Below are 22,863 nucleotides of genomic sequence, written 5' to 3'. Positions count from 1 at the left end.
GTGAAACGTCACTTTCATTCTCGTGACACAAAGGAGAAGCAGTGTTTTCATCTCATTTCATTCAGCTCCTCAGTGACCTTCAGTACATTTCTGTGTGATCATATAGGAACACCCCTGCTCTAGAACCTTCACCACACATCTAGCAGATTAGTCAGGGGATATCTTCATAAATAGTGTCAAATCCTGGAATAAATTCCTTACCAAAAACGTCCTTCACAAATGGTTTCGTAAAGGTGTCTAGTAACACATCTCACAAACACTGAAATTCAGTTTCCCGAGGAGAATCCTTGACAGCTGCTGAAAGTTGGGGTCCCATTACATTAACTATGCCGGATAAAACACACCAAAATAAATATGCTTTAAGTAGCAAGTGAGGGGTCAAACTAGGGTTTTGTCATGATTCTGAATACATTGCAAGCATTTGTTTTGCCCAGAAAACATTTCTTGGGCAGAAAATGGCCCCACAAAATGATGGTTTAGTAATGAGTCATCACTTTTCACAGTTGTGTGGGAGCCGCCTTTAACCCAAGGAATATTTTTAGTGCAAAACAAATGCTTGCAATGGATTCAGAATCATGAAAAACCCCTAGTTTGAACCTTCAAATGCTACTTAAAGCATATTTATTTTGGCGTGTTTTCTCCTGTATAGTTAAGTTAATGGGACCCCAACTTTCAGCAGCTGTAACGGATTCTCCTAGGGAAACTGCATTTCAGTCATTGTGAGATGTGTTACGAGACACCTTTACAAACACATTGGTGAAGAAATTCTTTGGTAAGGAATTTATTCCAGGACTTTTTAAGATATCCCCTGACTAGATCTACAAGCTTACTGTATAAATGTTTGGAAAATGTTTTTAACGCAATATAACATGAACCCAGCATATTAGAAAGTTTGTTAACAAACCAACATTATTTTACACTGGTGCTGCCAAACACGTCTAGGCCGGTCCGGGGGCCGGCCACTGAAATAAGGCTTGGTCGCCTCTGGCAGTGGTTCTCAAACTTTTTTGTCTGCAGATCCCTTATACTCAGTGGTGTCAGTTCAGCAAAAGCTAGGGTATGGCAAAGATGGGAGTCCTCATGGAAAAGAGGCATTACATTTTGTATAACACAGTTCTATTGTGAAAATAGCAGATCTACATGCTCACAACGCCTCGCGCTGCGAGGCGTTGTGAGCATGTAGATCGGTATATTTTCAGTTTTTTACCCAGGTTTCTACAGTTTCTTGGGCTGGATATGGCAGCCTGGAATGGTTGTTCAAGTGCAGCTAAACTTGGCATGTTAGTAAACGTGCCACAATTAACAATAATGCATTGCACCTGTGCAGCTGACCTGCGGAACCTGGGAATATACCATTTTGTCAAGCTGGGAAGAATACAAGTCTGGAGAATATAATTATAAAACCTTGTTAAAGTTACCATTTTTAAAAAAAAAATTGCATTTGTAGTTATATTACTGTAATTTAACAACATAATAACCAGCACAGATAGACAAAGAGACATTCATGGATTTATATTTAAAAATAACTTTTATTTTCCCCCCTGGACCCTGGGTATGGCTGCTGCATACCCCTGCCATACCCAATTGACGCCCCTGCTTATACTGATTTCTGAAGCCAAGTACCCCCTTCTTTCCCCTGACTTCAGCCTTTTGCTTATCAAAAGCTCATCAAAAGTCCAGTTCCAAAGCCAACATGTCAAAAATAAAACAGCATAATAATGGCAAATAAACATTGCTTTCTATTCAATAACTACTAGTCAAGTTATTGATGTAATTTGGTTTTAAGATTTACAGATTAGCAGGTTCACACAAAGACTGTCAATGTGTTGTCATTCATTACCCATAATGTAAAATACATGTTCCCATTTTCTCCTGTCCATAAGCACATAAACATAATCTAGAAACAACACATTAAGTGCTTGTATCAGTTTCTTTGGGTTTAAGTGATATTACTTAAATACAAGTACACAATTAGTGATTCATTAAAATTAATACAAAATATCTATTTATACCACAGAGTATATTGTATGTTGTATATTGTGTTGTCTTTTAATTCACTGACTTGGATTGCTGCGTCAATTTATTTGTACAGTACAATGTACAGTACAATGTACAGTACAATGAGATTCTGAAAACAACAATTTCTTTTTGGGATCTGAAAACTGTCAGCATCTCATATTCCACCATATCTGAGGGGCTATACATTTATTATATTATTAAACATCTCATATTCCACTATATCTGAGGGGCTATACATTTATTATATTATTAAACATCTCATATTCCACCATATCTGAGGAGCTATACATTTATTATATTATTAAACATCTCATATTCCACCATATCTGAGGAGCTATACATTTATTATATTATTAAACATCTCATATTCCACTATATCTGAGGGGCTATACATTTATTATATTATTAAACATCTCATATTCCACCATATCTGAGGAGCTATACATTTATTATATTATTAAACATCTCATATTCCACTATATCTGAGGGGCTATACATTTATTATATTATTAAACATCTCATATTCCACCATATCTGAGGAGCTATACATTTATTATATTATTAAACATCTCATATTCCACCATATCTGAGGGGCTATACATTTATTATATTATTAAACATCTCATATTCCACCATATCTGAGGAGCTATACATTTATTATATTATTAAACATCTCATATTCCACCATATCTGAGGAGCTATACATTTATTATATTATTAAACATCTCATATTCCACTATATCTGAGGGGCTATACATTTATTATATTATTAAACATCTCATATTCCACCATATCTGAGGAGCTATACATTTATTATATTATTAAACATCTCATATTCCACCATATCTGAGGGTCTATCCACCTGTTTCCACGAGAATGTACTGTAGCATTATCTGCGGGACACTTCCGGTTAACAGCAGACATACAAGCTCACGTCGTGTTGCAGATCACACTCGGCTGCGACGCCGGAAGCTGCCGCACACCTTCTGCGCAATGCATGATGGGATGTTGGAAAGTTGTGGATACATTTATTCATACATCTCATATTCCACTATATCTGAGGGGCTATACATTTATTATATTATTAAACATCTCATATTCCACTATATCTGAGGGGCTATACATTTATTATATTATTAAACATCTCATATTCCACTATATCTTAGGGGCTATACATTTATTATATTATTAAACATCTCATATTCCACTATATCATAGGGGCTATACATTTATTATATTATTAAACATCTCATATTCCACTATAGCTATACATTTATTATATTATTAAACATCTCATATTCCACTATATCTGAGGAGATATACATTTATTATATTATTAAACATCACATATTCCACTATATCTGAGGAGCTATACATGTATTAGATGTTAAAGGACAACTCCGCCCTAAATCACTTCTAGGCTCATTTTCCTACTTATATTGATCCAAAATTACCGTCCATGGGGTCTATTAGGCACAAATGCTCCTGTTGTCCAGTTTCCCCAGCAGAACCCAGCAGCTCTCATAGCATGGAGTGGAGACTATAAGCCTATTGCTTTTATACTATTTGTTGTGGTCAAAAGGGTTTTCATTTTTCATGAATGTATTACTAGTTGTCATTACAAACACATCCATGTCATCGTTGTCCCACTCAAGCCATCACACTCTGCTAAATAGATGTTATGCTTTTATGGGTTTTTCCAAGTCCCGGAAAAGATGCCCTGTGATTGGCCAGTGCAGTCACTTTGATTGACACTTGTGCCGAATGATCACCCAAAAACATTATTTATGAGATTGTGGTGGCTTGTGTGGGACAACCAAGGCATGGATGTGTTTGTAATGACAACTAGTACCACATTCATGAAAAAGAAAATCACTTTTGAACACAACAAATAGTGTAAAAGCGATAGGCTTATAAACTCCACTCTATGCTATGAGAGCTGCTGGGTTCTGCTGGGGAAACTGGACAACAGGGGCATTTCTGCCTAATAGACCTCATGGACAGTCTTTTCGGATCAATATTAGTAGGAAAATGAGCCTAGAAGGGATTTAGGGCGGAGTTGTACAGCCTCACAAGATTGTTGTTCACACTATGACATTTTACCTGGCAGGGTTTCACCTGAGGTGCTTTTTTACCACATGACATTGAAATGTGTACTTTTATTTTTATTTTTGACCTTTCCATGCTTTAACCTGCTTCCCTCCCCCCCCCCCCCCCCCCCCCCCTCTCTCTCTCTCTCTCTCTCTCTCTCTCTCTCTCTCTCTCTCTCTCTCTCTCTCTCTCTCTCTCTCTCTCCATCCTCTCATGGAATACTACAAGATGATGGAGCAAAACAAAACAAAGCAAAGCAAAGCACCCACAGCCTTAACACCCGTAGATCTGCCGCGCGTGTGTGTGTGTGTGTGTGTGTGTGTGTGTGTGTGTGCGTGTGTGTGTGTGTGTGTGTGCGTGCGTGCGTGTGTGTGTGTGTGTGTGTGTGTGTGTGTGTGTGTGTGTGCGTTTCCGTGGTTACCTGTCGTCGTGAGGAACAGCAACAGGAAGTTGTGGTGGTGACATCCTGCCAGAGCGCACGGTAACATGAAACGACAGGAAGCTGTCATAGAAAGCGTATGCGCGCACGTATCGCCGTCATCGCCATCGTCACGGCGATCCTGTGGCGTCTGCTTTCTGCTGAAACCTACCTTTAACCCATTCAGGCCTAGGGTTATTGACTGCTTTAACTATTGAAAAATAGCAGATCTACAAGCTCACAGCGCGGCACCGAGTGCCGCGCTGCAAGCTTGTAGATCTGCTATTTTTGAAAAACCGTGAAAATTTGTATTTTGACCCGATTCTATAAGTGTCTTTTGAATCCTTCTAAGGTTTTTTTTTTTAAAAACCTATGTTTCTATGTCAGCGATCTGGCCAGCCATCATCAAAGAAAATATCCTTTTCACTTAACTGGAGCTCAGTTAGTCTGTTCTTGAGAGACTACTACTGTATGTCAGTGGTTCTCAAACCTTTTCATGTGAAGCCACGGACCCGCATCTCAAAATATCTAGTTCCAGGGACCACCCAGAGTTACTCAGAGTTGAGTTACAAACGTTCACTTTGAAAGTACATATATTCAAAGATTTGCACACATTTTCATGATCTTTTCAAAAATAGCAGATCTACAAGCGCTGTGAGCTTGTGTGCCACGCTGTGAGCTTGTATATCTGCTATTTTTCACTGGTTAAAGCATTCAATAATTCTAGGCCTGAATGGGTTAATGCACTGCTGTAAAGTACAGTAACTAAATACATTTACTCAAGTATTGTACTTAAGTACAATTCTGAGGTATTTGCACTCTACTTGAGTATTTCCAATTTCCAATTTTTCCAACTTTTTACTTCTACTCCACTACTTCTCAGATCCAAATATTGTACTTTTACTACTTTACATTTATTTGGAAACTTTAGTTACTAGTTACTTTGCATAATATAAATGATAATAATATTATCCTTCTATTATGTTTTATGATATTATCATAAAACATACATAAACCACTTTAGCCCTGTTTTATACCTAGGCTATTTGAAAATAGCCGATCTACAGTACCAGCTCACAACTTGTCACGTTGTGAGCTTGTAGATCTGCTATTTTCAAACATTTTGCTTGCTTTTACTTTTGGCACTTTAAGTACATTTTGATGCCAACACTTTCATACTTTTACTCAAGTACATTTTGGGTGGAAATATGAGCTTATCTTTCACGTGTGTGTGAGTGTGTGTGTGAGTGTGTGTGTGTGTGTGTGTGTGTAGGGGGCGGAGGGGAGGGTTGCGGGGAGGTTTTTGAGGAAAGTGACTCGAGGAAAGGCTCGGTCGGTGTCGCCGCTTCGGTGCTGGAAAGAAACCTCCGGAGGATTCTGTTTTTATGATGACAGCTTGTTCCTATTTTTATTCTACTTTCCTCTCACCTGCTCGGTGGAAATGATGCTGCTTCTGTAGGAAGCGTAGTGGGTTCACCTGCACGTCTGATATGGATGTCACTGAACCTGTCATCATGGAGCAACTGATGAGTTCAGGGCTGCTTTTCTAAAACGTGGCCAGTGTTGTCGGACTGGACTGTGGCAGAAATCACTCCCTGCCTGCCAGGGTGGAGACTTTTGCACGTATTGCTATTTATGTCCATGAATTTAAATACAGAGGGCTTTCAACTTAAAAAAAAAGACCGTAAAATGCCTTATTTGAGATGTTCCTTTTAGGCAGGGTGTTTAACTGTACTTGTTCTGTACTACATTTCAATTGTATTGACTATACTTGTACTGTTCTCAATTCTTGTCTAATAAAATAATCAATCAATCAATCAATCAATCAATCAATCAAAGGACCCCTAGAATTATATGTATTCGGCCGGTCCCCCCATCTCAAAATATTTTGTATCAGGGACCCCCCAGTAGCAAATATTTGAGGTACAAATGTTTTCTTTAACACGTTGCAAGCCGCGGCAGAACCCTCTGAACAGAGGTAGCGCCGAAGAAATAAGCCATTTATTTACAAACATGTTTTAAAAAAACAAAGCCCACATGATAACAACACGTAATGGAGTGCTCGACACAGCGTACATATTCATCCTGCAGAGGTCGGCGATCTTACTTTGGCGAGGCGGAGGGGAGATCAATTCCATTCGTTTACGTGCGGCGAAGCAGGGAAAGGAGCGATAGAGAAGCGGCGCCCGAACGTGATTGAAACCGCGATCCACGAACAGAGACAAAGACCAGCCATCTTGTTTGAGCTTCTTGTTGATTTTCAACACTGGGGAGAGGATGAGGCTCCTCCTGGCCAGCCATCCATCCAGAATGTGAGTCAACGGCGTGGCCTGCTGGATATTAGGAGTATCACACCCAGCACCAGAAAATGACTGTCAGAGCATATTAACCCTTTCAGATCGCTCCAAAAAGACACAGAGAAGAATTTCCGATGTTTTTTTTTTTTATTATTATAATTTATATCAAAAGTCCGGGAATAGACGTGTGGCTGATGGGACCCAGTAGGAAGTCCGAGGGAGTACGGCCAGGCTTAGAAGGTGTTCATACAGTACAGTTTCATGACGGTACAGTTCACTGGTACAAGGTCTACTAAAAGGAGATCCTAGAAAAGACTAAGCTTATTTCCACAGGAAACCATTTAAGTATCTCATATAACATTGAATGACAGACAAATAGAACACAGTACTATGCAGTAGATATGTAAAGAAAAGAAAATGAAAGAAAAAAAAGTAAGTCTAAACAAACAGTAAATATACAAAGAAGGGGCAGGGGAGGGTAGGGCTGGGCTAGGTTTGTTTTTTTACCAGTTGCGAACGGCTGCTGCCTGTAAGTGGTTTTCAGGGCAATTTTAAAGGATGCTAGTGATCCACACTCCTTTATGGCCTTCGGTAAGGCTTTCCACATTTTGGTGGTATAGCAGAAAAAAAGAGTTTGACCCTTTGTTGGTTTTGACTCTGGGTTGAAAGTGATCTGTGGCACTGCCTCTGGTGTTGTAGTTATGGACATCCTTAATGTTTATAAAGTATTTTGACAGGTACTTGGGTATCATAGTGGTGTAGTGTATCTTGTACACCAGGCCCATTGCAAGTTGCTGTACTCTGTCATCTACTCTGAGCCACCCCACCCGATCAATAAAAGGACCCCTAGAATTATATGTATTCGGCCGCCACTGACCCCCATCTCAAAATATTCTGTATCAGGGACCCCCCAGTAGCAAATATTTACAAATGTTTGCTTTAAAAAAAGCATATATATATATATATATATATATACATATATATATATATATATATATATATATATATTTTTTTTTTTTTTCAAATATTTGCAGCTTGTAGATCTGCTATTTTCACTAGTTTTGTGCGACAGTCTTGTATGATGAAGCAGGGCTTTACTTTACGAAAAAACTTGCACATTTTAAACTTAAATATGAGGTTTCTGCAGGACAGTGATGATATGTTTCTATATACTGTACATACTGTAGCAACAAGAACCCCAAAAGGGGTTCCTGTCCTGAAAGGTAGCGTTACAAATAGGGGTTCAAAACAGGGGTAAATGGTGCATTTATATAGTGCCTTCATCCAAGGCGCTTTACATTGATTGTGTATTACATTCACCCATTCACACACACATTCATTCACCGATGGTGGAGGAAACCATGCAAGGCACCAACCTGCTCACCAGGAGCAACTAGGGGTTCAGAGTCTTGCTCAAGGACTCTTCCACACTAATTCTGGGGAGCCCGGGATCGAACTGGGAACCCTTCGGGAACCCTCTGTGTTCTAATGACGGTTTCTCTACCCCTGAGCCACTGCCGCCCTGACTGCTTTGAACTGGAGCACAAGGGGTACCTTGTGCTCCAGTTCAAAGCAGTTGTCCTCCAAAACCCCGCCTACATACACTACATTACATACAGTATAATCAGAGCTGGTCTTCCTCGTGCAGCTGCAGCCCATCAAGCCTAAATAATGCTCCATCCCGTGAAGGTATTGCGTGCATAGAACGGCTGAGAATAGCAGACCTCCAAGCTCACAGCGGTCACATCCATGACGCGATGAGAGCTTGTATAGCAGTGCATGAAGGGTGTCCACCGCGCCTCTAGCCTGATTCAGGCTGGTCCGGTGCATCTCAAGAGCAGGACTGGAATATGTGGAAGGAAGGGACTGCAGCAAACGCAGACTGTTTAAGCCTTTTTTATTATTTTCCAGGGTGCAGGCAAGAGTGACAACGTTACCATGTCAATACATCTTCGTCAGGTCGTCAGCTTGTATAGAGATTTCTTTTTATAGTAAATTTACCCCCATTGATTCCGGATCTGAGTCCCCATCCGGAATCAATGGGGGTACATTTATTGTAATCAAATTATTGTCTAAGGAATGTGACAAAAACTAAAACATTGTATTAAATTCAAGCATCCATGTAATCAATAGAAAAAAAAGTCATTTTGGGGGTGAACTTCTCCTGTTATAGTATATAACAGGATAAAGTATGTTTTTAACCACATACTTTATTCTTTATTATTTATTCGGATCCCCATTAGCTTCCGCTGCCATCGTTGCTAGTCCTGGGGTCCACATAAAACATCACAACATAAACATACAATATTCGTACAAGAAACAACTGACACACTGTACATACTAACACGTAGTCTATATGTGATTATTTCATGTTTTTAACTACAGACTAACATGCATAATGTGTGTTTGTTTCATGTTTTTACCAGTCTAACATGCAAACTGTGTGTTTGTTTCATGTCTCTAACCCCAGTCTAACATGTATAATGTGTGTTTGTTTCACGTTTCTAACCCCAGTCTAACATGCATAATGTGTGTTTGTTTCATGTTTCTAACCCCAGTCCAACATGCATAATGTGTGTTTGTTTCATGTTTCTAACCCCAGTCTAACATGTATAATGTGTGTTTGTTTCACGTTTCTAACCCCAGTCTAACATGCATAATGTGTGTTTGTTTCATGTTTCTAACCCCAGTCCAACATGCATAATGTGTGTTTGTTTCATGTTTCTAACCCCAGTCTAACATGCATAATGTGTGTTTGTTTCATGTCTCTAACCCCAGTCTAACATGTATAATGTGTGTTTGTTTCATGTTTCTAACCCCAGTGTAACATGTTTAATGTGTGTTTGTTTCATGTTTCCAACCCCAGTCTAACATGTATAATGTGTGTTTGTTTCATGTTTCTAACCCCAGTCTAACATGTATAATGTGTGTTTGTTTCATGTTTCTAACCCCAGTCTAACATGTATAATGTGTGTTTGTTTCACGTAACCCCAGTCTAACATGTATAATGTGTGTTTGTTTCATGTTTCTAACCCCAGTCTAACATGTATAATGTGTGTTTGTTTCATGTTTCTAACCCCAGTCTAACATGTATAATGTGTGTTTGTTTCATGTTTCTCACCACAGCGCCCAAGGAGAAGCCGTGTTATCCTCAACGCACCGTCAAGAAACTCCTGGAGGAGAAGAGAAAGAGGGAGACGGCTTCAGAACCTTCTCCCTGTTCAGCCACCAGAACCAGTCCTGTTCCTCCCAGCTCTGTACCAGTAAGACCATTAAGCTCTGTACCAGTAAGACAGCTCTGTACCAGTAAGACCATTAAGCTCTGTACCAGTAAGACCATTAAGCTCTGTACTTAAGCTCTGTACCAGTAAGACCATTAAGCTCTGTACCAGTAAGACAGCTCTGTACCAGTAAGACCATTAAGCTCTGTACTTAAGCTCTGTACCAGTAAGACCATTAAGCTCTGTACCAGTAAGACAGCTCTGTACCAGTAAGACAGCTCTGTACCAGTAAGACAGCTCTGTACCAGTAAGACCATTAAGCTCTGTACCAGTAAGACCATTAAGCTCTGTACCAGTAAGACCATTAAGCTCTGTACCAGTAAGACCATTAAGCTCTGTACCAGTAAGACAGCTCTGTACCAGTAAGACCATTAAGCTCTGTACCAGTAAGACCATTAAGCTCTGTACCAGTAAGACCATTAAGCTCTGTACCAGTAAGACCATTAAGCTCTGTACCAGTAAGACCATTAAGCTCTGTACCAGTAAGACAGCTCTGTACCAGTAAGACCATTAAGCTCTGTACCAGTAAGACCATTAAGCTCTGTACCAGTAAGACAGCTCTGTACCAGTACAGAGCTGTTTGATGATCCAATCCTTCTTTCCTCTCTCCATCAGGTGTGTTCAGCAGAGGAGCCTCTGTCTTCAGGTAACTGATGATCACTGTATGACATGACATGACACGACACGACACAACACGACACGGCACGACACAACACAGACCAGACCAGGGCTGGATTTAGCCTTCAGCACTAGGTGGGGCAGGAAGAAATGACAGGGGGTGACCTCCAGACATGCTGCGGGCGGAGAAAATTGTGGGGACAAACCCTCGAAAATGCATAGAAAAGTGTGCCATAGCATTTTGGCACACTTATACCTATAACACACAATACAAACAACAGGCTACAGCATCACACTTGTTGGCATATATGTGTTGTTTTACAGTCTATCTCTCTCTCTCTCTCTCTCTCTCTCTCTCTCTCTCTCTCTCTCTCTCTCCCTCTCTCCCTCTCTCTCTCTCTCTAATATCATATCAGTTTATCTATCCATTTACTTTATTATTATTATCAGCCTGTCTGTATTTTTATTTCTCGATAACGACCGCTGAGCCAGACGTTATCCCTTACATTTTATATTACCCATGTTATGAACATGTTATTATTATATTATAATTACTCAGGCATGGCAGTGGGTTATGAGCACTGGGCCCCCGGGGCCCCCGGCCTGGACTCCACGGGGCCGTTCGGCTACTACTCCTCCAGCCCAGCAGGGGTCAGTGCAGCCTACGGCCCGGCAGCCATGAGCTCCACATACAGCACACTGCAGCCGGGCTTTGGAGACGCCATGATGGGTCACGCTTACGTAAGTACCGTTATGTCCCTGTAAGTCCTATGGAAGTACTGTTATGTCCCTGTAAGTCCTATGGAAGTACCGTTATGTCCCTGTAAGTCCTATGGAAGTACTGTTATGTCCCTGTAAGTCCTATGGAAGTACTGTTATGTGACAGGGGTGGGCAACTTTGATGATGGCCACTATATTTCCACCTTCACTCCAGAGGGCCACAATGCATATTGCCAAGTCCTACTTTGTCATTCTAGTATCTCATACAAAAGAAGCAAAAAATAGCAGATCTACAAGCTCAAAACGCATCGCGTTGCGTTTTGAGCTTGTAGATCGGCTATGTTTTGCTTATTTTTAATTGGAATCCTGAATAATTTTTTGTTATTTTTTAATTGGAATCCTGAAATGTAACAATTTGATTTAATTTCAAACACGTTTAATGATATACTCATGTTAACTTTATGAACCTGAATACAAATACATTGGACATAAAAAATAATAACAAGAAAACATTTGAATACTACTATACTAGTATAGACAGAAGGAATTAAAGCAGGTCATGTTTGGAATTGTGACAGCTGAAATCAATAATATATTAGTATTCCAGTATTAACCTGAGGGCCGCATTAAGTGAAGGTAGGGGCCGCATGTGGCCCCCGGGCCGCCAGTTGCCCATGTATGGTATAGCCTATTCTCCCTGTACACTGGCCAATCTGTTAAGCTGACAAGTTGGGTTAGCCAATCAGTAGTCTTGTGTAGCCAGACAACCATTCAGCAATCTCCGGAAAAACAGGTGTAGTCTGTAAGGAGATAAAGGGAGCCCTTATGTGATCAAAAATCACACCCAATGTGAAGTGAGCGGTGGTCGTGCTTGCATAACATCTTCAGACTAGGATTTAAGTCTAGGATGTACAGGCTATGCTGCACACACACATATTTCTATGGCAAAACGCTGAGGAAAAAGGCTACAGACATACGACATATGACATCACTAGACAAACATGATGCTACGCACACACATTTTACTATGGCAAAACACTGAGGAAAAAGGCTACGGACACACGCACAGCCACTTACAAAAACTGCCGATGTCATGTTGATGACATGGGCAGAAATGGGAGACAGAAAGATAGACAGACATTTCATGCCCTGTAGAGGAATAGCGTTTTATTGGACGTAGGGGTTAAAAAAAATGACAACCAGGTTAAAAGGTAGTTAAAACAAAACAACATAATACGTCACAATAAGAATAAAAATCTGTGGATAAAATAAATGAAGGAATAAAAACAAGCAGGGCTTTACTGTCTGAAGGACAGCAGCGTCTGTCTAAGAGGACGTCCAAGATAAAATATGAGGATTTTGATCGGTAATAATAATAATAACAACTGGCAACGTGGGTACAGGTGGGCGGTCCCAAGGAATTCCCTCCGACACTGCACTTGTAATTTATCTACCGAGTGTCTAGCCGGACGTACCGGCTATAGGAAGTCGCGTTGATGCTTTGCAGATCTTTGTCTCCATTCCTTACATGGGTATTTAAAAGAAAAGAAACGTGTTGATTGGTTGAAAAAGACGCAAGTGTTCCGGGTCGTTGGCAGGCTTTTCTGCAGAAAAGATTAACAGGGTTGGTTGACATTTCCCTAAATGTCACTGAAACTGACGGCACCGTAGAAGGATTACTTCAGTGTCACCATGTACTATCTATACGTCCTATATACTATAACGTAACTATCCTCTAGAGAATGGTAAAGAATGAAGTAACAGTTCATAAAACGACTTGGATGAGTGCAGAACAAAAGACCGCTAAATTATCATAACACAACGTGCTTCCTAAGCTAGCAGATCCCCGCTAACTCATTAAGAGTTGAAAAACAGAACCAAATATATCCATAGCCGTCTTTACTAACCTTAACTTCAACGGTAAGGTTAGCATAGACAGTACAGTTGTGTTGTGACACATCACAACGTGCTATCTAAGCTAGCAGATCCCTGCTAAATCACCAAGAGTTGAAAACAGAAACAACCAAATAAATCCATATCCGTCTTTACTAGCCTTACCTGTCAACGGTAAGGTTAGCATAAACAGCATAGTGGTGCTGTGACGCATCACAACGTGCTATCTAAGCTAGCAGATCCCCGCTAACTCAAAGAGTTGAAAACGGAACCAAATACATTCATACTAGGCATCTTTACTAACCCAACCTGTCAATGTTATACTAGCATTGCCAGTTCAGTGACACATCACAATATCCTATCTAAGCCCGCAGATCCCTGCTAAATTACTAAGAGTTGAAAAACAGAACCAAATAAATCCATAGCCGTCTTACCAGCCTTAACTTCAACGGTAAGGTTAGCATAGACAGTAGTGTCGTTGTGACACATCACAACGTGCTATCTAAGCTAGCAGATCCCTGCTAAATCAAAGAGTTGAAAACAGAACCAAGTAAAATTCAGTGCTATACTAGCATCATAGAAAGGTAACAGACAGTACAGTGGTGTTCTAACACATACTATCTAAGCCCGCAGATCCCCGCTAACTCACTAAGAGTCGAAAACAGAAACAACCAAATAAATCCATTGCCGTCTTTACTAGCCTTACCTTCAACGGTAAGGTTAGCATAAACAGCGTAGTGGCGTCGTGACACATCACAACATGCTATCTAAGCTAGCAGATCCCCGCTGACTATCGTCTCAATGGATTCTCGCCGTAGTTCTTCATTTTAGCAGTATTTCTTCCAGAAGCCAAGGCTTTTTATAAACGTAGTTCTTTTCCCAAAGCTTCTTTCTGTATTTGAAATCGTCCTCGGGGTCAAACCTGTACTTGTTCATGGCCTCGTGCTTCTTCAGCGCCTTGCAGATCTTGTCTCTGGCCTCGTCCGACGGCGACAGCTTCTTCTTCTTGGGCGGATCCAGGTTGATCCTCCCTACGCTCATGAAGGGAGCCAGATCCATGCAGCCGTGATGCACGTCTTCCGCCTCTTCCTCCAGACAGTCGTCCTCGGTGGCCTGATGTTCCTCGCCCTCCGCCTCTTGCTGATGTCCTTGGTTATTTTTCTTCTCCAGGAGTTTCTTCTGCCTCTCCTCCTTCTCCTTCATGATGACCTCGCGAGCCGCCTCCCCGTGGACGGCCAGCCACTCGGCCTTGGACAGCCGGGGGCTGCGTTCGTGCTGAATGCTCTTCCACTGTGTCTCTGGCAAAAGGCTTCCCGAGCGAAGGTGTGGCGGCATCTGGGAGGACGCCTTTTGCTTCTGACAGCTGGGGGCATCCATGGTTCAATAAGTATTCTTCAAGTTCTTCCAACGGCTTCTGGTTCAGTTCTTCATCAGGCGTGGTGTTCAGTTCTGAGCGCTAAGCGGCGCTTGTCGCTCTTATACAGGAACCGTGGCGATGTAAACGTCACCGGTGACATCACGAGCCATATACTGCCTCCCCCTGGCCAGCTAGGGTACCTGATGGAGGGCAAAGGAACTGGTTGGAATAACGCGTTCCAACCTTCCACGTGCTACGTCTAACCGGGGAAAGTCCCCCGCTTTCAGGTGATAAGAAGCAGCTTGGACGGAACATCGCCTGCTTTCTCTGGCTGACAGTACAAAGGCCGGGCCTTTAGCCAATGAGGGAGCAGCGTTCTCTGTGATGTCACCACCAACCAACAAGCGTCGTCACATACCCACATACCCACAGACAGCGATCACCACCCTACTTGTGCGCTCTGCTGGCTCACACGCTGATTGTCATTCTGATTCTGAGGTGTGTGTGTGTGTGTGTGTGTGTGTGTGTGTGTGTGTGTGTGTGTGTGTGTGTTCCAACAGGACTGCCCTATGACATCACCCTGGGCCCCCCATGGCCCCCCTGACCCCCAGGCTGGTGTGGGGGCCCCCCAGGCGGTTGTGGGGGCCCCCCAGGCGGGCCCCTGGGGGCCCCTGGATGCCGTCAGGCTGCAGGAGGCCAGGACCTTCCTGACGGGGATGGACTACACCCTGAGCACCACCCAGGATGAGGACGGAGACACGTACGTTAGTGTGTGTGTCTGTGTGAGTGTGTGTGTGTGCGTGTGTGTGTGTGTGTGTGCGTGCGTGCGTGCGTGCGAGTGTGAGTGTGCGTGTGCGTGAGAGCGTCTGTGTCTGTATCCTTCACATCTACATGTCTAATGGTTGTTATTTTACCCTCTAGGATCCTTCACATCTACACGGCTAAGGGTCTCAGGGAGTACGCCCTGGCTGCAGCAGAGAGGCTGAGGGAAGTGGGGAGACTGGACGCCAGAGAGCACAAGGGGAAGGTACTCCACACACTGCACCCGCCAGAAACCAGTGTGGATTTAGACATAACAGCAAATTTTGATTTTGTTTTAGTCATAGTCTTTTGAATAAAACTCCATCTAGTTTTAGTCATATTTTAGTCATCTAAAATGTTATAGTGTTAAGGGCTTTGCACACATACGCGTTTGTTCGCACGGATAAAACGGACAATTTCATTTTTTTTAAAGAAAACAATGATTCTCTACGACCTCATGCACACCTGCTCCGAATTTGCCGTGCGACAAGTGGCTTTGGCCGTGCGTTTTTTTCTCAATCGAACCCAGTTCGATGTGTGCGTCTTGTCGCATGCGGTAAAAAACTCATCACTCCTTTTATGACTCCTTTTGGGATCTGCAGCGCCGATTCCGCACAGCATTGCACACCAACTCCAATGCGTTTTAATTATGCAGCAAACGCAATGGTTGAAAAACGCCTCTGTGTGCAAAGACCTTAAGTCTAGTTTTAGTCAATACGATTTTAAACAAAATCTTTGTTTTGGTGGGCCTTGACGGCATCATAATGCCTGTGTTTACGCTTGCTGAGAGCTCTATTACTGAACAAATACTATAACAGTGATTATTATCAGAACGTAATGCTTTAGTTTAAACAAAACACTTTTTCTTCGAACCAAAAACACATCACTTACCCTTTAATGTTTTAGTGTTCACAAGTGTTTCCTTGATGCATTGTGAAGTTGTCTAATTTCTCATTGGTCGAGACCACTCTGACAGCCAATCATTGTGAAGTTGTCTCATTTCTCATTGGTCAGACGGCTCTGCTGGTGGCGGTGACAGCCAATCAGCCGGCCATCGTAGCGGACCTGCTGGCGCTGGGATCGGACGCCGGAGCCTGTGACGTCCACGGACAGACGGCGCTCCACCTCGCCGCCAAGTACGGCTTCCCTGCCGCCCTGCAGGTACAGTGTTTTGTTCTTGTTTTTTTTTTTTTTAAACCTGAATGTAAAGCACTTTGAAAACGTGTTCTATAAATAAAGATTATTATTATTATTATTATTACCCCTATTATTGTGTCAAAGTGTCCTTGAGCAAGGCACAGAACCCTTCCTTTGTGTTTAGTTTTTAAACAACAAACTAAATGAATAAAACTGTGTTTCTGTGCAGGTTCTTCTGGTAAACAGACCTGGGGTCAGCCTGGAAGCCAGGAACTTTGAAGGTAAGAAACAATTAATCTCTAATGTTCTAAACTTCTAATTGTTTAATTAACCTCTTAGAGAGAGAGAGAGAGAGAAAGAGAGAGAGAGAGAGAGAGATGAAGCAGGGACCCCTTAGAATAGGGTTCAAGTGGCTGATGTATAAAAAGAAAAAAAGGGCCTGGGCCACAGGGTAGTGGTTCAGGCACCTAGCTGGTAATCCAGCCCTTGCAGTGTCGCAGGTTCGAGTCCCGATCCTGATGACTTTTGCTGCGTGTCACCCCCCCCATCTCTCTCCCCGTTTCCTGTCAGCCCACCGTGCACCTATCAATAAAGGCAGAAAAAGCCACAAAAATAAATTTATAATAATAATGTAAAAAAAAAGAAGAAGTTTGTATCACTTATATATTTGGCGGCTCCACTGTGGTATCTATCTCTGAGGACCCCCTAGGGGTCCCGGAGCCCCTGTTGAATTGTGTCGTACAATTTTGTGTGGAGGAAAAAGTGACAGGTCTTTATTGATAGGACAGTAGACTGACAGGTCTTTATTGATAGGACAGTAGACTGACAGGTATTTATTGATAGGACAGTAGTCTGACAGGTATTTATTGATAGGACAGTAGACTGACAGCTCTTTATTGATAGGACAGTAGACTGACAGGTTTTTATTGATAGGACAGTAGACTGACAGCTCTTTATTGATAGGACAGTAGACTGACAGGTCTTTATTGATAGGACAGTAGACTGACAGGTCTTTATTGATAGGACAGTAGACTGACAGGTATTTATTGATAGGACAGTAGTCTGACAGGTATTTATTGATAGGACAGTAGACTGACAGCTCTTTATTGATAGGACAGTAGACTGACAGGTTTTTATTGATAGGACAGTAGACTGACAGCTCTTTATTGATAGGACAGTAGACTGACAGCTCTTTATTGATAGGACAGTAGACTGACAGCTCTTTATTGATAGGACAGTAGACTGACAGGTCTTTATTGATAGGACAGTAGACTGACAGGTCTTTATTGATAGGACAGTAGACTGACAGGTCTTTATTGATAGGACAGTAGACTGACAGGTTTTTATTGATAGGACAGTAGACTGACAGCTCTTTATTGATAGGAGAGTAGACTGACAGCTCTTTATTGATAGGACAGTAGACTGACAGCTCTTTATTGATAGGACAGTAGACTGACAGGTCTTTATTGATAGGACAGTAGACTGACAGCTCTTTATTGATAGGACAGTAGACTGACAGGTCTTTATTGATAGGACAGTAGACTGAGGGGAGAGAGACGGGAAGTGACACGCAGCAACGGTTGTCAGGATCGGGATTCAAACCCGCAACACACTGTCATGCATCAGAACCTATGTGGTGGTATGCACCTGGACTGCCAGGCCAATGGGTGTGCGCAGATCAGCTATTTTTGCTCAAAACTCTCATGCATCCCTTATGGAATTGATTTATGAAAAAGCATTATAAAAGATGAAATGAGAAAATCATTATTCGTACATAGAGAAGTCCAGTTGAACGTAGAAGGGCTGGTCGGTGTTCAACAGGGACAAGTTGAATCAGAGACAATAAAACCTTTACACTTCAGGAGAGAGACTACCTAATAAAATATACTGGAGCACTCCACTGGTCTGCACCTATTTATTTTCTATTTTATTTTCCAAACAGCTTGCAAAGTGCTTTGACATAAGAGTGATGCGATGCGAGAATGTGGTCTAGCCGTTGGGACCCCTCTGCATCATGCGTGGAGTCATCATGCGTTCATATTCATATAGTGTTTATAATGTGTTTACATGAATGCCTACAGGACTCACTCCCCTCTACTGTGCCACCATGGCTCACGGAGTCATAGTGTTGATATGTACAGTATAAATGAATGCTTACAGGACTGACTGCTCCACGTTGCCAACTCATGGCACCATGGTGTTAATATGTTCTGTAAATATCCTTACAGGACTGACTCCCCTCCACTGTGTCTTAGTGTTAATATGTATATATCCTTACAGGACTGACTCCCCTCCACTGTAGTGTTAATATGTATATATATCCTTACAGGACTGACTCCGCTCCACTGTAGTGTTAATATGTATATATCCTTACAGGACTGACCCCCCTCCACTGTAGTGTTAATATGTATATATCCTTACAGGACTCACTCCCCTCCACTGTAGTGTTAATATGTATATATCCTTACAGGACTGACTCCCCTCCACTGTAGTGTTAATATGTATATATCCTTACAGGACTCACTCCGCTCCACGTTGCCACCATGGCCCACGGCGTCCTCATGAAGAGCCTGTGCAGCAGCAGTGTGTCTCAGGCTGACGTCAGTCTGCAGGCCAAGGCTGCAGAAACCTTCTCCTGTGTGGAGATGCTGCTCAACGCTGGAGCCAACCTCAGCAGCCAGGTAGGAGGCTCCACCGGGAGGTTAAAACCTCAGCAGCCAGGTAGGAGGCTCCACCGGGAGGTTAAAACCTCAGCAGCCAGGTAGGAGGCTCCACCGATAGGTTAAAACCTCAGCAGCCAGGTAGGAGGCTCCACCGATAGGTTAAAACCTCAGCAGCCAGGTAGGAGGCTCCACCGAGAGGTTAAAACCTCAGCAGCCAGGTAGGAGGCTCCACCGGGAGGTTAAAACCTCAGCAGCCAGGTAGGAGGCTCCACCGATAGGTTAAAACCTCAGCAGCCAGGTAGGAGGCTCCACCGATAGGTTAAAACCTCAGCAGCCAGGTAGGAGGCTCCACCGATAGGTTAAAACCTCAGCAGCCAGGTAGGAGGCTCCACCGGGAGGTTAAAACCTCAGCAGCCAGGTAGGAGGCTCCCCCGAGAGGTTAAAACCTCAGCAGCCAGGTAGGAGGCTCCCCCGAGAGGTTAAAACCTCAGCAGCCAGTTAGGAGGCTCCACCGGGAGGTTAAAACCTCAGCAGCCAGGTAGGAGCATAGACTGTAAACAATATGGACGGTGGGAACCCATTGGTTTCTGTGCTGTGAAAATGACGCCTTTACTGACACCTTTTAATGACACCCCTTTATGGGTGTCGCCATCATGGTACCAATGCATGCTATTGGCTGCCAACCGTCACGTGCACTGCAACCGCAGGGATACATGGGACATTGTCTTGAGCTTGCCGAAAATAAAGCACACAAAGAAGAATCATCACAAGCCTATGATCACAAGCCCCTCCTAGAGCATATACCCTGCATTAACATCAATTATAACATAATAGTTTTGAAACGTCAAACTAAATTAATAAAACTGTTTCTGTTTCACTAATAAAATGCAAAACGAATGATATACTGTATTTAATATCATGAGCGGCGTACATGTTTGGAAACATAATTCCCAACCTACCAGGAAAAGATACTACAGGCCCGCCATGTTAGCCTCTCTCTCATATTGTTTTTTATTTGACTCCCCTCAGTCCCCTGGGGTGTGCTGTCACGTCATAGAGGTGTGTTCCCATGTGACCGTGTTCCTGTGTTCCTGTGTTTGCAGGAAATCAAGAGCAACAAGACGGCGCTGCACCTGGCTGTGAAGGACGGGAACATGGAGCTGGTCAGATACCTGCTGGCCTGCCCCCTAGTGGCCAGCGTCAAGGACTTTGTCAACATGAGGGTGAGTGGCGGGCGGCGGACCCGAGTAAAACACCACAGTGTAAAAAGAATACTCTGGTCTAGTATTAGCTCTGTGTGAGCCTGGCAACCCAACCCAAGTACTGCCTACCGTGTGCTAGGCTAGGGCATTCACCAAATATTCCAATATTCAAATATCAAAGTCACTATTCAACGTTGTTCACCGAAGTCGAATATTCGCTTCTTCTTTTTTTTTCTTTCTTTTTTTTTTTATTGTTTTCTCTTTAAAAATATATATAGTTTATAAAGCTTGGCTAGATAGGAATTCATAAGAATGAGTTGTCAATGCCCCTGGTGGATGAATTTGTTAATGCTCTATACCAGGGGGTTCTCAGACCTTTTTAGGCTGTGACCCCCAAAATAAACATATTTGAACTGGGGAGATTAAATATTGTGAAAATAGCAGATCTACATGCTCACAACGCCTTGCGTTGCGAGGCGTTGTGAGCATGTAGATCGGCTATTTTCACAATGTTTGCCTCTTGCTTACTTAATATTTGACAGTTTGGTCAGTCCTGTCGAATATTCGACTATTCGAATACTTTGAGGTCGGATAATTCGAATACAAAAAAAAAAAAATCACTATTCGTGAATGCCCTACCGTGTGCACATTATCAAATGAATTCAAAATGTATTTATACAGCACACTTAACATGACCAAGTTAAAAACAAAGAGCAAACAATGCAACATAAGAGCATACAATGAAATGGGTATAAAACAACAAAGAGCAGCCCGGTCATCCCTAGTTCCTTTACGCTCAGCATCAAAGGTTGGATTGGGGGTCCCTGCGACATGTTAGCACAATGTCCAGGGGGCTACTTACTTACTTACTTACTTACTTACTTACTTACTTAATATTGTGACTGAAGGGCACATGCTGACTCCGTCCGTCTGGACGTTTTTTACGGTCTATGGGTTTGTCGACATCATGCTCTGACATCACTGTGATGAACAGAATCCCTTTTATGCCCATATATGGAGTTCCCTGATGTCATCAATATTAAGCCCATATCTAGCAGGACTTCATATGGGAATGCCCATATATGAAGGCCACATCGGCCACGTACCACACTAACATAATCCATATATGGTCAAGACAGCCCATATCTGTGTGGCTGGTTCTACAGACAGGGATCTCCATGTATGGGCATAAAAGGGTATGCTGTCAGATGTCATAGACATCATAGGACTTTCACATAACGAATAACTGAGTAAGCATGTTTGGGCTCTCACAGCATATCTCCATATACAGTACATGGATCTCCATATATGGGTTCCAGGGGGCTACACATATGGGTAACTGGTCGATATGCATCACTGGCCAGATGGCCAAGACCTGAGGCGTCTTACTGGTTTACTTACTTATATTATCCTAATCTACTAAAACATACTGTACTAACATAGCTGCATCAGAGATGCCCCCCCAGGTTGCTAGTTCAACTCCTCCTCCTCCTCCTCTAACAGGCTCACGGTCACACTGCCTTGCACATGGCCGCCGGTCTCCACGGCAACCAGCACCAGGAGGAGATGCTCAGGCTGCTCTTGAGTAAGGGAGCGGACGCCAGCGTCCGAAACCAAGAGAACCACCAACCTGTTCACCTGCTGCAGCCTGGGCCCCATGGAGAGAGGGTGAGCTATTAGACCCATTCAGATGCCTCCCACCATTCAGATACACCTGATTTGGTCCCCGGGCCTTGAGTTTGACATACTGTATGTGCGCTAGAGTCTTCAGTGTATTGAACTTGACCATCAGGGCAATCCTCTGTTGTGATTACCTCTGTCATGGTGTCGTACTTAAAGCTGTGTCTCTTGTCATGTCGTCCTCATGCAGCTGAAACTCCTCCTGAAGAAGAGAGGCGCATCGTCCACGCGTCGACGTGCACTGTCCTTGCAGGACCTTCAGTGACCCCCCCCACCGTACGGTACTTCCAGGACCTGCAGTGACCCACCCATCAACCGTACGGTCCTTCCAGGACCTTTACCCACCCACCACACACAGACCAGGATCTACTTGATCCCAGCGTATCCCTCCGCCTACCCGAAAGCATAATGCTCTGAGCGCAGCGCGTTCTGCTTCTATAGTGAGCGGCGGGGGGGGATTCTATTGTATCTTCTTGTGAGGATTATTTCGTTTCAAACAGTTTAACAGTTTAAAATAACAACGTATTATATCTCAGGGTTGTTATGAAAATAATGCTTTTAGGAGGCGATCACACCCATGTTTTACTCTGCTACAAAATCACACTAGGGTGGCATTCCCACACACACACACACACACACACACACACACACACACACACACACACACACACACACACACACACACA

General features: G+C 42.9%; 1 protein-coding gene across 1 annotated transcript in view; it reads left to right on the top strand.

Moving 5' to 3' along the window:
- The window catches only part of nfkbid (nuclear factor of kappa light polypeptide gene enhancer in B-cells inhibitor, delta), a gene marked incomplete at both ends in the record, with an annotated part of 33,351 nt that extends 10,909 nt beyond the window's left edge, over positions 1 to 22,442 (top strand). The window contains 12 exons of the mRNA XM_080744297.1: positions 9,952 to 10,088; positions 10,722 to 10,752; positions 11,284 to 11,465; positions 14,358 to 14,660; positions 15,306 to 15,454; positions 15,616 to 15,721; positions 16,510 to 16,656; positions 16,862 to 16,913; positions 19,150 to 19,313; positions 20,399 to 20,518; positions 22,001 to 22,165; positions 22,368 to 22,442. Coding sequence (XP_080600423.1) covers positions 9,952 to 10,088; positions 10,722 to 10,752; positions 11,284 to 11,465; positions 14,358 to 14,660; positions 15,306 to 15,454; positions 15,616 to 15,721; positions 16,510 to 16,656; positions 16,862 to 16,913; positions 19,150 to 19,313; positions 20,399 to 20,518; positions 22,001 to 22,165; positions 22,368 to 22,442 — 1,631 coding nt within the window. The remainder of the gene's footprint in view (positions 1 to 9,951; positions 10,089 to 10,721; positions 10,753 to 11,283; positions 11,466 to 14,357; positions 14,661 to 15,305; positions 15,455 to 15,615; positions 15,722 to 16,509; positions 16,657 to 16,861; positions 16,914 to 19,149; positions 19,314 to 20,398; positions 20,519 to 22,000; positions 22,166 to 22,367) is intronic.
- Positions 22,443 to 22,863: the final 421 nt, after the last annotated feature.

The sequence above is a fragment of the Nannobrachium achirus genome (assembly GCF_963921795.1).
Source record: "Nannobrachium achirus genome assembly, chromosome: 2".
Lineage (NCBI taxonomy): Eukaryota > Metazoa > Chordata > Actinopteri > Myctophiformes > Myctophidae > Nannobrachium > Nannobrachium achirus.
Note: the sequence above shows the minus strand (reverse complement) of the source record. Positions and strands in the feature narration are given on the sequence as shown.